Raw genomic sequence first — 16,391 nt, 5'->3', positions numbered from 1 at the left:
TTATATCTAATCTGCCTTCTAATAAATTAGTTTTAATTATTTTTTAAATCAAGATGGTTTTATTTGAAAGCATTACAAAATTTTTGAAATGCAGTTTTAATGTTAGAATGTTAACTTAGATATATATTTTTTTCTTTTGATATTTTGTTTTATTTACACCAAGAAAACCCTACTTGGGAATCTTCACTTATGATTCTACTCAATCTAAATAAACGGTCATGTAGAATTACACAGCCACAGAAGAACTTGCTATAAGTAGCATCCTTTACAATGTTTAATTTTAGAGCCTACCTAATTCTGCCAGAAATTTTTAGAATACAGCAAAAAAAAACCTTACAAATTAAAAATCATAGTGATAGTTATCTAAAATTTTTATTTACAGGTAAGCTTTTGGGTTGTTAGAGAGATTCTTCATGCTCAAACATTAAAAATTAGAGCAGAAGTTTTGAGCCACTATATTAAAACTGCTAAGGTAAGAAAAACTTGTGTTTTTATTTTTGAGTTCAACCATTCATAAATGTTTGTAAGTGAATAGATATTCATGATGCTTTATTCACTGTTTACTGATACTGGAAAAATAAGGTTCATTTATATAAGTCAATTTTTAAAATTGGTTGCCTACTTTCTCTGCCTTTTTCTTTATTCTTCCTGTTTTCCTACCCTTTCTTTTATATTCTTCCTCCTACTCTCTGAGTAACTGAATTATGTGATCTGTTTTACTGAATAAGTAGACAAAGGTTGGATTATGGTAAAGTATGATATTTATAAAATACTGGACTATTCTGCAGGTGATGAGGAAAGCCATAAGGATTAAGTAGGAGAATACTACTTCACTTCCAAAGTGAACCATGTGAAGAATAAGACTTTATTTTTAAGAGAATGGTATATGTGATGTTGCCACATTGTTAACTGAACAGTTATTGTGTGACATAGATAATAAATACAGCAAGAGAAATAGAGCATGGATTTCAAAGGTAGTTGGAAATTAGAAGGGTGATACAGGATATTCTACAAAGGATACCAAGATTTTATTAAAACTTGTAACAACTCTGAATTAAGTTGTAGGGGCAGAAAGGGGGAGTGAGCTCTTCTTGAAGGGTCAAGGCTGGCAGCCTTATAACAAAAGACAGGTTAATGAGAGAAAAGCATAGCAGATTTATTACGTGTGCATAGGAGTCATACAAAGTATAAACTCAAAGCAGGGCCAAATGGTTGATGCTTAAATATCTTCTTCACTGGGGAGAGGAGAGTTTTTGGGGAGGAGGTACATAAGAGTAAGTGATTTTCAGGGAAAATGGATGAGCCCAGAGAACAAAATCCTGAGACCAAGTTTCCCTGAGCTCTGGGAGAGGTGGCGTTACAGGTTATGGGAGAGCAAAGGGAGAAAAACATATTAAGCAAAGACAGATACCTCAAGGAAATATCTCAGATAATCTCAGAGCTACCCTCAGAAAGAATAGTTGGGGTAGCCTGTGGTTGAGTTAATCTTTCCTAGATCTGGACAAGGGAGAGGATGCTCAGAGAAAGCCTAGCTGTTCATTTCACCAATGTAGATTCTACAAATGCGATTCTTCTCTACAAAAGGCAACTTTTCAGGGCTATTTCTGTCTGTAGGCCCTCTGAATAGCCATCTTAAAATATGTCAAAGAAGTATATTTTAGGATATTTTTGGTTTCCTTTAAAGTTCTCTAAGAAGTATGGTAATTGTAGCCACGTTCATTCGTTACTCTTGTAATAAATACATAACTTTCCTCACCTGTGAATGAAAGAAGGCAGAATAAAATGAGGGTACCATGTTTACAATTATTATGAGTCATAACTCTTTCCTATTTTCCTTAAGAACATGGGAGCAATTGTGTTCTAACATTCTATGGCACTAGGTGGCAGAGCTAGCCTTCTACAATTTTGATATTTTGCAAAAGTGTCAAAATATTTTTTTAAAATTCTTTGTGATGATATGTTAGATAAATACTTTTTTTTTTTTTTTTTGGTGATGGAGTTGCACTTTGTGGCCCAGGCTGGAGTGCAGTGGCGGGATCTCGGCTCACTGCAAACTCTGCCTCCTGATTGTACAGGTCTATTGTACAATCTACTGATTGTAGATATTAACCGCATCTACAAAATATCTTCATGGCAACACCTAGATTAGGGTTTGGTTAAATAACTGATACTAATAGTCTAGCCAAGTTGACACATCAAACTTACCATCACATACATACAAAAGAATATAAGAATATTTAAAGTATCAAAAGAATGATAATGTGGATACCCATGCACCCACTGACCACTGGAAATTTTCATATGCCTCTTCATATGCCACCTCCTTCCCTTCTACTACAGTGGGAACCATTGCCTTGAATTTCGTTTTTCTTTTACAGTATGTATGTTTCTGAATTATATATTGTTGCAAATACATGCTTTTGGATTTTGTTTAAATTGAATTATTCTGTATTTACTTTTGTACTTTCATAACTCAGCAGCGTTACTTAATGGTTTTGGGAGTAGCTCTGTTATAGAGTATCCTATTTGTACATATCACAGATTATTCAGTGTACTTTGGGTTATTTCCAGATTTTTGCTATTATAAGCCCTGCTGCCATAAGCATTCTTGTATGAGTCTCTTGGTGCTTATGTGACGATTGATGCCCTAAAATACAGAGTTTGTACTAGCAGTGAAATTACTGAGGCTCTCTCTCTTTTGTTTAGACAGGATGTTGTTCTGTCTCCTGGGCTGAAGGCCAGTGGTATAATCCCAACTCACTGCATCCTTGACCTCCTGGGCCCAGGCAGTCTTCCCACCTCAGCCTCCCAAGTAGTTGGGATTACAGGCATATGCCACCACCCCTGGCTAATTTCTGTTTTGTTGTTGTTGTTGTTTTGTAGAGACAAGGTCTCATTATGTTGCCCAGGCTGGTCTTGAACTCCTGTGCTCAAGTGATCCTCCCATGTTGGCCTCCCAAAGTGCTGGGATTACAAGTGCCAGCTACTGTACCCGGCCCATCATCTCTTTAGCTTTGTTATAGATAACCTCCAAACTAGTTACATTTATATATGCTCACTAGCAATGTATGAAGATGCCTGTTGCTCTACATCCATGTCACCATCTGATATTGTCAAAATTTTTCGTTGTTGCCAATTCTGGTGGTTGTGAAATGTATCTCGTTTTAGTTTTAATTGCCTTTCATTGAATCCAGTAGGAGTAAACATCTTTTTTTATGTTGGCCATTTAGGTTTTCTCTCTTGAAAGGTCTGTTTAAGATCTTTCAGCAGTTTTCTATTTTGATATTGGTCTTTTATTTTGTGTGTGTGTGTGTGTGTGTGTGTGTGTGTGTGGTTTTTTGTTTTTGTTTTTTTGAGATGGAGTCTCACTCTGTCGCCTAGGCTATAGTACAGTGGTGCAATCTTGGTTCACTGCACCTCCACCTCCTGGGTTCATGTGATTCTCCAGCCTCAGCCTCCCAAGTAGCTGGGATTACAGGCTCACACTACCATGCCCAGTTAATTTTTGTATATATATATTTTTTTTAGTAGGACGGGGTTTTGCCATATTGGCCGGGCTGGTCTTGAACTCCTGACCTCAGGTGATCCGCCCACCTTGGCCTCCCAAAGTGCTGGGATTACAGGCATGAGCCACCGTACCTGGCAGTCTTTTATTGATTTTTATAGGAGTTCTTTATATAACTAGATGCCAGTTCTCATAAGCTTTGCATGTATCTTCCTATTTGTGGCTTGTCTTATCAATTTTTTCATATTTTCTGATTTACATGTTCTTAATTTTAGTAGTCAGATTTACTGATCCTTAATTTCTGTCTTGGTCTGTTCTGGCTGCTATAACACAAATACCATAAACTAGGTGGCTTGTAAAAACAAACATTTATAAACAACAAACATTCTAGAGAACTGTGAGGATTAAGTCCAATGTCAAGGTGTCAGCAGATTCAGTGTCTGGTAAGGGCCCATTTCTCATAAGGCCCTTTCATGTTACAACAAAGTTCCTTTAAGCACTTGCCCAAACAACATTTTCTCTGTACTGCCCCGCCAACACACCCCACTGCCACAGTATAGATGAACGCTGTTCTGGGAGTTTATATAAGTGGGATCCTACAGAAAGCTGTTGCTTGTGGTTGGCTACTCTTGCTTACCATGTTGTTGAGATTCATCCACGTTGCATGTTATCTATAATTCTTTTATTGCTAAGTAGATTTCCAGTGTATGGATATTCCACAGTATATCATTTTCTTATTAATGAACATTTGTTTTTACTTTGGCTTTTATGAATAAAGCTGTTATGAACATTTTTATGGAATATGCATTGAGTTTTCTTGTATTATACCTAGGAATGGTGGACTTGCTGGGTTATAGATTAGGAATATGTTTTAACTTTATTAGAAACTGCCAAATATTGTTATTTTCCAACGTAACCCTGTTGGTTTTACCACTTTAAATTTCAGTCAGCAATAAGAGTCTCCACACATCTTGCCAGTACTTGGTGTTTAATTTTTTTTTTTTAATTTGGCCTTTCTTTTGGGTGTGTAGTAGTATCTTATTGTGGTTTTAATTTGTATTTTTCTGATTATAGTCATGATTGAGTATCTTTTCATATGTATGTGGAGCATTCGGATATTTTGTTTTGTGATACTATCCTTTCCAAATGTTTTGCCCATATTTTTAATAGGATTGTTTGTCTTATCAAGTTGTAGGGATTTTTTTTAATGTATTCTGAATACAAACCCTTTTCAGAAATATGTATTTTTTCCCAGTCTATGACTTGCCTTTTTATTTTCTTAATGCTGTCTTTTGGTTAGTGAGCAGAACTGTTCAGTTTTGACAAAGTCCAATTTGTTATTTTTGTCTTTGTGGTTAGTGTTTTTTGTGTCTTGTTTAATAAATCCTTTCCTAATCCAGGGTCATAAAGACATTTTCCTTTGATCACTCCTAGAAGTATTATAGTTTGAAGTGGTTTTTTTTGGAGATGGAGTTTTGCTCCTGTCACCCACACTGAGGCAGGAGAATCACTTGAACCCGGGAGGCAGAGGTTGTGGTGAGCCAAGATCACACCACTGCACTCCAGCCTGGGCAACAGAGACTCCATCTCAATTAAAAAAAAAAAAAAAAAAAAAAAAAAGAATATCTAATTGTGCTAATTCCATTCTTTTGTCTGTTTAACTGCTTTGACATTTTGGTTGGAAATTACTTGATCAAATATGTGTAGGTATATTTCTGTTCCGTTGATTTATTTGTCTGTTCTTATTCCAATATCTCTTTGTCTTAATTACTGTAGCTTTGTAGTAAGCCTTGAAATCTGATAATGTTCTAATTTTTTTTTCTTCTTCTTTTCTTGTCTATGCTATCTCCATTTTATATCTGTAGAAATTTTAGAAGTAGCCTATCAATTTCTGCAACATGGCCTGCTTGCATTTTTGATTGAGGTTTTATTGAACTTATAGATCACTTTGGGAAGAACTTAACAATATTAAGACTTCAATCCACAAATATGATATACCTCTGTTTAAGTTTTTTAAAATTTTTCTCAGCAGTACTTTATTTTCAGTGAAGCACTCTTGCATATTGCATATCATTATTTCTAGTAGACAGCCAGTGTTCTGATATTATTGTAAATGTTTTTCCGTCTCATTTTCTAATTGTTTGGTACTACATATGCAATCATGTTATCTGAAAATAAAGGCAGATTTGACTTCTTCCTTTCTGACTTTTCTACCTTTAAACATTATATCTAAAAGAATGGTAGAGACTGGAGTAAATACTTTCTTCTCCCAGGGTGGTTAAGCCCAGTCCTCTGTGGGGGAACGAGAATGAGAAGCTGATTTTTCTGGCTGGGCATGGTGGCTCACGCTTGTAATCCTATCACCCTGGGAGGCCAAGTCAGGCAGATCACCTGAGGTCAGGAGTTCGAGACCAGCTGGTCAACATAGTGAAACCTTGTCTCTACTAAAAATACAAAAATTAGCCATGCATGGTGGAGCTCACCTGTAGTCCCAGCTACTCGGGAGGCTGAGGCAGGAGAATCACTTGAACCTGGTAGGCGGAGGTTGCAGTGAGCCGAGATCATGCCACTGCACTCCAGCCTGGGCAACAGAGCGAGACCACGTCTCAAAAAAGAAAAAAAGAGAGAAACTGATTTTTCTGATCCCATTAGGAATTGAAGTGGATAGGGCTGAGTTTTAGCTTTAGATAGTTTCAAGTCATCTCTGGTCACAAATGACTCAGGGCGAAATCTGTACTTTGTGTGGTACAGGCCTCTTGCTCTAGTAGGACCCTGGGATCTAAGTCCCAGAGATGCCTCTCTGCTTTCTAACCCAGCTGTCAGCCTCCAGCACTGACACACAGTAAAGAAAGTTCCGTTAGGAGTGAATCAGTGGACACAGAGCCAACTCTAGGTTTGAAACTCCTGCGGATTCTAGTCCGTTATACCAGCCCACAAGGTTGTAAAAGCACTGGTTTCTTCTTACTTTAGCAAAATCTGCCTATTGGAGGCTTCATCTTTGCCTAGCCTTGTAGAGATTCAGCATATGCCCTCAGGGGGAAAAAAACTGTTTAAAGGCTGTTGTTTTTTTTTTACTTTGGAATTTAGTTATTTGTGTTCTTTGTGTCCACAACTCTCCAGTGTTTTTAATAAAATGGTTTTCTTTCTAAGTTTATCTATTTTGTTTTCTTGCCGTTATGGCTTTAGCAATGGTTTCTCATGTTCTACATTTGCTACTAGTAGCAGAAGCTACTATTCAGCATGAGGTTTTTATCGGGTTTTTTTTGTTTTTTTTTTTTTTTTTTGAGACAGGGTCTTCCTGGGTCGCCCAGGCTGGAGTACAGTGGCACAATCACGGTTCATCGCAACCTCTGACTCCTGGGCTTAAGCAGTCCTCCCATCTCAGCCTCCTGAGTAGCTGGGACTACAGGCACATGCCACCACGTGCCTGGTTAATTTCTGTGGGTTTTTTTTTGTTTTTTTTTGTTTTTTTTTTTTTTTGGTAAAGACAAGGTTTTGCCATGTTGCCCAGGCTGGTCTTGAACTCCTGGGCTCAAGCAGTCCACCTTCCTCAGCCTCCGGAAGTGCTGGGATTACAAGTGTGAGTCACCACGCCCGGCCTCTGTTTATTCTTACTATGAAGTAGTTATTTGGGCTATAAACTTCCATAATACCCCTCCCCTCTTCACTTAGCACTAAGGTTCACAACAGGCATTGTTGCCTGGCAGTCTCTTGATGGTGGGTGAGGATTATTTCTCTCCTGCCCTTACACTCAGGCTATGAGTCCTTCAGTGTCTCTGCTTTAGGCAATGAGAGTCTCTTATTGGAACCCCCACCACAGGTTAGGCAGGCCCTGGGCAATGTGTCCCCTGAAGCTTGGAAAGCTAACCAGATTTTCGTATGTCCTCCAAGGGATTGCCAGCTTTGGTGTTCAGCTTACATCTCTGGATTCTCCTTCTCTTAGTTTTAGGGTCCTAAGTATTCTTAATTTTATTGCTAGCTTTACAATGAATTTTCATAAGATGTATTTCATATCTTACCCAGTGTTCTAATTATTTTCATTGGAAGAGTAGGTCAAGGTGTCTAATTTGCCAGACTTCTGGTATGTAGCCTTTACTAAATTTTGAATCCATTCCCCCTCTTCAACTCCGCTGACACTGACGTGTCAGATCCTTCTCACCATCTCTCACTGTAGTCTCTGAACTGATTCCCTTTCTGTATATGCCACCTTCTGCTCCCTGATCTTTCAAAAATGTAGTACACATCCATAATATCTTACCCAAAGCATTTGGGGCCAGATATATTTAGGAATACACTTTTTTTTCCAGATTTTAGAAAGGTGGTGTATGTAGTTCATATACCATCTGTGGCATTTTCATTGCAATCACCTCCACCTCCTGCTTATGTAATACCTTGAAATCAAACACATTTAATATTTTTGGAGCAAAACATGTAATTATTCACCTTAAGTGAGATCAGTAAAGTCTGTCATTAGCCTCACATCAGGTTAGATTTTCCCGCCTAGTGAACTTGAGACCACACTTACCAAATAAACAACACTTTGACTTTTCAGGTTTGAGATCTCAGAATTGCAGATAAAGGGTTGTGAACTGATGCCTGGCATTCAGTTATATCATTCTCAAATTTTAAAATTCTCCAGATCCTCCACTGGAGTTCTTACTGCTCATGAAAGTAAGTCTAGCCTCCAAAGAGGCTTCACATGTAAAAATGGCCCTTTCTGTTCTCTTCTTCTGATACTCTGATACTTCTGATACTCAGCTTCCAGACACCTTCATGGCTTTGTGCTGTTTGTATATTGTAGTCCCTCTTTCTCATAGCCCCTCGCTCTCAAGTGTCATTTCTGGAAATCAGAATCTCTCAAAGTTAGAGGCTGATTATTCTGTAGAACCCTACATATACTTTTATTTATAGAACGCTGTATATACTTTTGTTCTAGAAATATGCAAATTGGATTTGTATTTGTTTTCATGTCTGTCTCACTAGACTGAAGCTTCTTGATAGGTCTTTTTCATTTTTGTATATGCTGTCTAATATGGTGCCTAGTATAATAAATGCTTAAAATACATCCGTTGAATGGTTTCCCAGTTAGATTGTATAACCTTGTGTGAAGATTTATATTATGTTTTGTGTTATTAATTTATTATGTTTTTATTTGTTTTCTTCGGGCTTTCACTTAAATGCTCTATCCGCAGCATTTTCTAGACCTGGGACTTACCTGGTAGTAGGATTAGGACAGTTGTAAAATGAGTAATTTTTAGACAGGACTTGCGGGATGTAAGTGTCAGGTAGTATTTAAAAATCTGGGAAATCAGCAATAAATGTGCAGATCTCATGGGAAAGTACTGGGAACCAGTGTTAGGTAGGAGTTTTCTGCATGCAGACTGTAAAATCAGTGCCTCAGCATGAATGAGGGAAAAAGGATCTGGGAATTTGGGTAGGAGGAAGCAGAAAATTGAGGAGGACTGTACTGTGAAAGGCAGGTTTCACCCTTGCCATGGAATAATGGGAGTACTGGTTGGGAAACCAAATCAGAATCCTGGATGTTGACCCTTTCTTGAAACTTGAAACATAAAGCAGAGGCTTAGTAATAGTTCAGTATAAGGGAGACTGTTTACTAGAAACCAGCTTTCGTGATCATACCATGTAAACTTGATAATGAGACATAACCTTGGTTTTCTTAATATATTACTCAGCTAGAGGTAGATTTATTCCCCGAGCTTGGGGACAGTGCCACAGTAGAACATGTAAGTTCTGTTGTGCACCAAAGCAACTTAGTGTAAACATAGTGGGTACTCTAAAGACAGATCTTAGTAATGAAGGTAGTATATGCTTAACACTACCAGTTGCCAAGATTGTACTTGTTAGTCTAAATTTTTCTTGTATTCATGTTGTTTCTTTTTCATCCCTCTCCCCCATTTTTTTTTTAATCTTCAGAAACTGTATGAGCTGAATAACCTTCATGCACTTATGGCAGTGGTTTCTGGCTTACAGAGTGCCCCAATTTTCAGGTTGACTAAAACATGGGCGGTGAGTAATATTCTTTAGTTAATGAAAGGTTAGATTTCCTGTGGAAAGGAAAGATGTATTCATTTCCTTTGTAATTCTTATTAAGGTTAATATAATGATAATCGATAAGGATTTTTAAATTGCTTTGTACTCTATTCTTTGATACCTACATTTTTTTTCCTTAAGCAGTGCACTGGGTGTAAGGTAATTTTGGGGTGCAGTTTGGTGCTTGGTTTTTGCTCCTTAGAGAATCATTTTTGTTGGAACACTTTCAGTATCTTTGACAACGTAGTGTTTAATATTCAGCTGATGGGAAGGTATAAATACAAAAAAAAAATGCATTTAATCATAAAGATTATGCTTTTGGAAAGTTTGAGGAATATCTAAATCATAGGTTTCAAAAAAAATTTACTGATTTCAATTTCCATTATTAATCTTAAGTTTTTTCCTTAGGAATAATGGAAAACTTGATGATTAACATGGAATTATTTGCTGTTACTGCACATGCTGATACTGTTATGTTAATCATATTTGGTTCTATTACTTATACAAGATCAGAGTATGAATTTTGACCTCTGCAAATTTGTGTATTTTCATATTTGAGTAACATGATACTGTACTCAATCTTTTCAGGTATTTTTCATTTAGATTTTATATAAATAAAATTTTATATTCAATTAAATTTATTTATATTCAGTACTATTCTTAAATGTTAAAGAGCGATGATTTTGTTTAGAATCTATTACATTTTGTACAAAGGATCAATGTGTTTTTAAGGTCCTGTGCTAAAATCATGATTGACTTTTTAAAATATGTTTTTATTACTAAAATATAACTGTTTTTAATTAACAAAGGGCTGCTTTTGCTTTTTATAGTATCTGAAGAGACAGATGTTTCCCATGAAAACCAGTGTAGATTTCTATATTGGAAAAACATTAGTATGGAAAAGCTTATGATCCTTTTTATATTTCTTTTTTCTTTTTTATAGAAACACCTGAGTGTGAAGAGTTTTCTTTAAAAATTCTTTTTAGTAATTATGGCCTTATTGTCTTTTCTTAAAATTTGAATTTCGTGGAGGAATGGAAATGATTATAAATATACAGTTATGAATTATATCTTTAAAGTTTTAGGGAAAAGAATTATACTCTGTGGAAAAAAAATTCTATTTTTATTTTTTGTACCCAGGCTGGAGTGTAGCATGATCATAGCTTACTGCAGCCTCCAACTCCTGGGCTCAGAGGATCCTCCAGCCTCAGCCTCCCAAGTAACTGGACTACAGGCACATGCCACCGTGCCAAACTAATTTTTTAAAAAGTTTTTATAGTGATGGGGTCTCACTGTGTTGTCCAGGCTGTTTTCAAACACCTGACCTCAAGCGGTCCTCCCGCCTTAGCCAGAGTGCTGGGATTACAGGCATGAACCATTACACCCAGTCCTATACTTCTATTGATGATTTGGTTTGGTAATGAGGTACATTTTTCTGAAGTTAATTTTTATTTTCCTTGAAGATATTTTCATTGCTTCCCTTATGTATTTGCATGGAAAATAATACTTGTTATTTGGTAACAGCTTCATTATTTATCTGAATAAAACTTTTGATGGTTTTTATTTTAAAATATTTCATATTGTGCTATGCACTCTGTAATTGCTTGACATACAGTAGTGAATGATCTAGACAATGTTCGATTCTCATACAGCTAACATTCTGCTGGGGAAAAGTAAATTGCAAATAAATAAATGACTTAAATAGCGATAAATGCTCTGAAGAAAAATAGAAAGAAAGGCAGGACAGTACTGTTATGTAACATGGTAAGAGAATCTTTGATAAATGACAGTTCAGTAGAGACCTGGAGGAATTGAGGAAACCATTTATTTGGATATCTGGGAGAAGAGAGTTCCAAGTAGAGGTAATAACAAGTAAAAAGGCCCAGATACATTCAAATGGCAGAGTGGTCAGTGTTGACAGTAGAATAAGCTAGGAAGGTACCCGGTGGTAGGAGATTATTTCAAAGAGGTAGCATGAATCAGATAATGGAGGTGCTGTTTACTCATATTCGGAGAGGTATAGAGAAGGACCGTTGTGGGCTGGGGTTCTATTTTACACATACTGTGCTTGAGTTGGCTAGTAAACATTCATGTGAACTGTAAGGTCAGAGTTAGATGTACAAGTTTAAGGGAGTGGTTGGGGCTAGAGAGAGATTGTTATAATGATCAGTGTAAACTATTTGAAGCTAGATGGTAATCATCTAAGGAGGGAGCATAGATGAAAAGCCCTGGGAGCCTCCAGGATTCCCAAGTAGAGATTGGAAAAATGAGGAGGAATCAACAAAGGAAATTACGGGTAGGACACATTTTTCAGTCAAGTAAAGAAAATGTTTCAGTAAAGATTGATCACCTTTGTCAAATGCTACTAATAATTCAAATAAGGCACAAAGTTTTTGATGACCTGATAATTGGAAAGGATTGGCGACCTCAGGAAGAGTGATTTCAGTAGAGAAGTGGGGTGAAAAACTGACTGGAGTTGAGAGAATGGTGGTGAAGAAGTGGGACAGCAAGTATAGAGAATGCTCTTGAGGAATTTTACTGTAAAGGGCTGCAGTGTGGTTTGTAGAGAAATATGGTATCTGGAAGGGAATGTGAGACCAAAGATTTGTGGTATTTTGTTTTGTTTTTGGAAATGGCATCAATGGCAATATGTTTTATGTTGGTGGCAATAATCTAGTAGAATGAAAAAAATGACAAGAGAATGAGGGATTACACCAGTGATACGCTTGATTAGATGAAAGAGAATTAGATATAGTACTCTAGTGTATCAGTAAGAGGTTATCCATTTTAGGCCGGGTGCGGTGGCTCACCCCTGTAATCCCAGCACTTTGGGAGGCCGAGTTGGGAAGATCACGAGGTCAGGAGATGGAGACCATCCTGCCTAACATGGTGAAACCCCGTCTCTACCAAAAATACAAAAAAATTAGCCCTGCGTGGTGGCGGGCCCCTGAAGTCCCAGCTACTCGGGAGGCTGAGGCGGGAGAATGGCGTGAACCTGGGAGGTGGAGCTTGCAGTGAGCCAAGATTGCGCGACTGCACTCCAGCCTGGGTGACAGAGCTCTGTCTCAAAAATAAAAAGAATTTATCCATTTTAACAGCAGGGAAGGGAACACATTTAGTTATAGATGCAAGTAAGTTGGTAGATTTTGTGGTGGGGTTCTTAGAAGTTCTTCTGATTGTTTTGTTTCCTCAGACATAAAAAAGCAAGGTCTTTAGTTGAGAGTGTTATGGGAGAGGTGTTGGAGGTTTGAAGAAAGAGGAGAGGATATAAAAGTCATCTGTAGAGTGTGAGAGTCCATTAACTAAGAAAACCTAATAGGTTTGATAGATCTTATGTATCTTTAAAGTAAAACCAGTCAGCAGAGTTATGTATTCTCCAGCCAGGTTCAGATATTCAGCATAAGCTTTCAATAGTGCCAAGAGTTGTGTTTAACCAGAGTTGGGATTTTTTGAGGCTTTTATACCAGAGGGGTTAAGGGTAGCACAAGAGGTGAAAGACAGAAAATATGAGTTGTTTTATTGACAGACGAAGAAACTAAACCAAGTAAAAGGAGGGAGATAATGAACAGTGAAAAGGTAGGCTGGTCACTGGTTTGAAAGCCACAGTGGAGTCAAATAATCACTGGATCAGAATGAGAAAGGGAGTGAAAGCTAAGGGTGGTAGAAGATAAGATCGTTGGAGCAGAAGTCCAGAAACTAAGAAACCAGAATATTGGGAGTATTATCTCCATGAAATGGCAATCACCAAGATTTATGATAAGAATAATTTCGGTTCATGGATTTTTTTTTCTCCAACTACCAAAATCTTTAAGATACAGGGGAAAGATGACTTATAGATCTATAAATGACAGTAACATTAAGTGTTGTAATCTAGGGTTCTCTCGTTTAATATGATAGCCATTAGCTACATGTAGCTATTAAACTTAAATCACTAAAATTAAATAAAATTAAAAATTTATTTCCTTGATCATACTGGCCACATTGCAAGTGCTCAGTAGTCACATGTGGCTAGTGGCTATCATGTTGGACCACACAGGCATAGATTTTCACCGTCGCACAAAATTCTATTGGACAGCACTGACCCTAGTGCCTTCACCTTAAGAGAAGCTGGAGGATTTTAGGGAGCAGGGTGAGATAATGAGCTGGAAGAAATTGTGAAGAGTAAGGAGCAAAGATTACACCTAACCTACCTCCAGGCATATGTTGCAAGGTTTATAAGAAAAGGAAGGGAATGCTTACAGAAAATGTTAAGGATGGGGATTTTGCAGAGGATGGATGATGAATTCAAGAGGATACAGTTGGAAAGGTTTGGGATGATTTTGTTTTGTTTTAACCGGTAAAGAGAATGTACCAAAAAGACAACAACATTCTATATAGGGAAAATATTAGGAGCATTTTCTTTAACATCAAGGAAAAGGATGCTCAATTTCACTGTTGTATTCAACATACAATTGCTATTGTATATGTTTTAATGTTCGTAACATCATTATTCACAGTAGTCAAAAGGTAGAAGCAACCCAAACATCTATCAGTGGATGAATGAATAGACAAAATGTAGTATATACATACAATGGAATATTCATCTCTCTTAAAAAGCAATGAAATTCTGATACATGCTGCACCATGAATAAACCTTCAGACATTATGCTAAGTGAAATAAGCCAGATACAAAAGAACAAATACTGTATAATTCCTGTAATTCTACTTATATGAGGTACCTAGAGTAATCAAATTCATACAGACAGAATCTAGATTGGTGGTTGCCAGGGATGGGGAGAAATGGGATTTGGGAGTTATTATTTAATGAATATGGAGTTTCATTTTGAGAAGATGAAAAAGTTTTGAATATGGATGTTGGTGTTATCCTTGAAATGGCCACCTGAAAATGGTTAATTGTATGTTATGTATATATTTTACCACAGTTTTTTAAAAATAGTTTACTTAAAGTGGTTGAATATATGAACAATACAAAATCGGTTATATTGGAAACAACAAATATTATTTAAAAGGACATCATTTACAATATCAACAAAAGAAACAAAATATCAAACAATAAGTGGAATAAAATGTGTAAGACCTATATGCAGAAAGTTATAAAACTTTACAGGAAGTCATTAAAAAAGAACTAAATAGAGGGAGCAATAGCCCGTGTTCGTGGATAGAACTATTGGAGTTCTAACCAGTTTTTGGAACTGTAAAATAAACTGAATGTTACTAAATAAATGAATTTAGTAACATTCCAAGATATAAAATCAACATACAAAAATCAGTTGCATTCCTGTACATTAATAACGAACTATCAAAAATTAAGTTTAACCAAGGAGGTGAAAAATCTATACACAGAAAACTATAAAACATTAATGAATAAGATACAAATAAATGGAAGGGTATCCTGTGTTTGTGCATTGGAAGAATTCATATTGTTAAAATGTCCATACAGCCCAAATAAATCTACAGATTCAGTATAGTCACTATCAAAATTTCCATGACATTTATCACAGAAATAGAAAAAACAGTTCTAAAATTCACGTGGAATCACAAAAATCTCAGAATAGCCAAAGCAATCTTGAGCAACAGCAAAACTAGAGACATCATACTCTCTGATTTTAAAAATACACTGTAAAGCTATAGTAATCACAATATTATGGTTAGCAAAAAATAGACTTGTAGACCAATGGAGCAAAATAAAGAGCCCAAAAATAATACACACATTTGCAGTCAATTGATCTTCAACAAAGATAACAAGAACACACAATGGGGAAATGATAGTTTCTTCAATAAATTGTGTCAGAAAAACTGGATGTCCACATGCAAAAGAATGAAACTGGACCCTTACCTCATACCATCTGCAAAAATGAACTCAAAACATATTTAGTACTTAAACATGAGGCCTGAAACTGTAAAACTACTGGAAGAAAACACAGGGGAAAAGCTTCTTGACATTGGATCTGGACAACAATTTTTTGGCTATGACCCCAAAAGTACAGGTAATGAAAGCAAAAATATACAAATGGGATTGCATCAAACTAAAAAGCTTTTGTACAGCAAAGAAGACAGTCTATGGAATGGGAGAAGATATTTGCAAACAATACATCTGATAAGGGATTAATATACAAAATACAGTCATATATGGCTTAACGCTGAGGATACTTTCTGAGAAATGTGTTGTTTGATGCCCTTTTTGTTGTTCAAACATCATAGAGTGTAATCACACAAACCCAGATGGCATAGCCTACAATACACCTAGGCTATATGGTACAGCCTATTGCTTCTAGACTACAAGCCTGTACACTGTGTTACTGTGCTGAGTAGGTAGTTATAACACGGTGGTATTTGTATATTTAAACATGGAAAAGGCACAGTAAAAAATACAGTATTATAATCTTATGGGACCACTGTTGTGTATGCAGTTTGTTCTTGACTGACAAGTCTTTATGCAGCACATAACTGTATAAGGAGCTCAGACAATGTGATAACAAAAAAACAACCCAATTAAAAAATGGGCAAAGGATCTGAATAGACATTTCTCAAAAGAAGACATACACATGTCCCACAGGTATATGAAAAGGTGCTCAACATCACTAATCATCAGGGCAATGCAAATCAATACCACATAATACATGATCTCACACCTGTTAGAATAGCTATTATCAAAAAGCCAAAAGAGGCCGGGCGCGGTGGCTCAAGCCTGTAATCCCAGCACTTTGGGAGGCCGAGATGGGTGGATCACGAGGTCAGGAGATCGAGACCATCCTGGCTAACATGGTGAAACCCCGTCTCTACTAAAAATACACACAAAAAAATTAGCCAGGTGTGGTGTTGCATGCCTGTAGTC

General features: G+C 36.7%; 1 protein-coding gene across 6 annotated transcripts in view; it reads left to right on the top strand.

Moving 5' to 3' along the window:
• Window positions 1-16,391, top strand: part of RALGPS2 (Ral GEF with PH domain and SH3 binding motif 2) — a 187,037-nt gene that overhangs the window by 83,598 nt on the left and 87,048 nt on the right. For 4 of the 6 annotated variants that reach the window (XM_003893467.3, XM_003893466.4, XM_009192595.3 and 1 more), the window contains exons 6-7: window positions 383-472; window positions 9,440-9,532. In XM_003893467.3, the coding sequence (XP_003893516.2) occupies window positions 383-472; window positions 9,440-9,532 (183 nt within the window). The remainder of the gene's footprint in view (window positions 1-382; window positions 473-9,439; window positions 9,533-16,391) is intronic. The other 2 variants (XM_021930174.2, XM_021930176.2) reach the window with 2 other exon arrangements.

Source organism: Papio anubis, chromosome 1 (genome assembly GCF_008728515.1).
Source record: "Papio anubis isolate 15944 chromosome 1, Panubis1.0, whole genome shotgun sequence".
NCBI classification, from domain to species: Eukaryota; Metazoa; Chordata; class Mammalia; order Primates; family Cercopithecidae; genus Papio; species Papio anubis.
The sequence above is the reverse complement of the archived record's forward strand: the minus strand, read 5'-3'. Positions and strand labels throughout refer to the sequence as shown.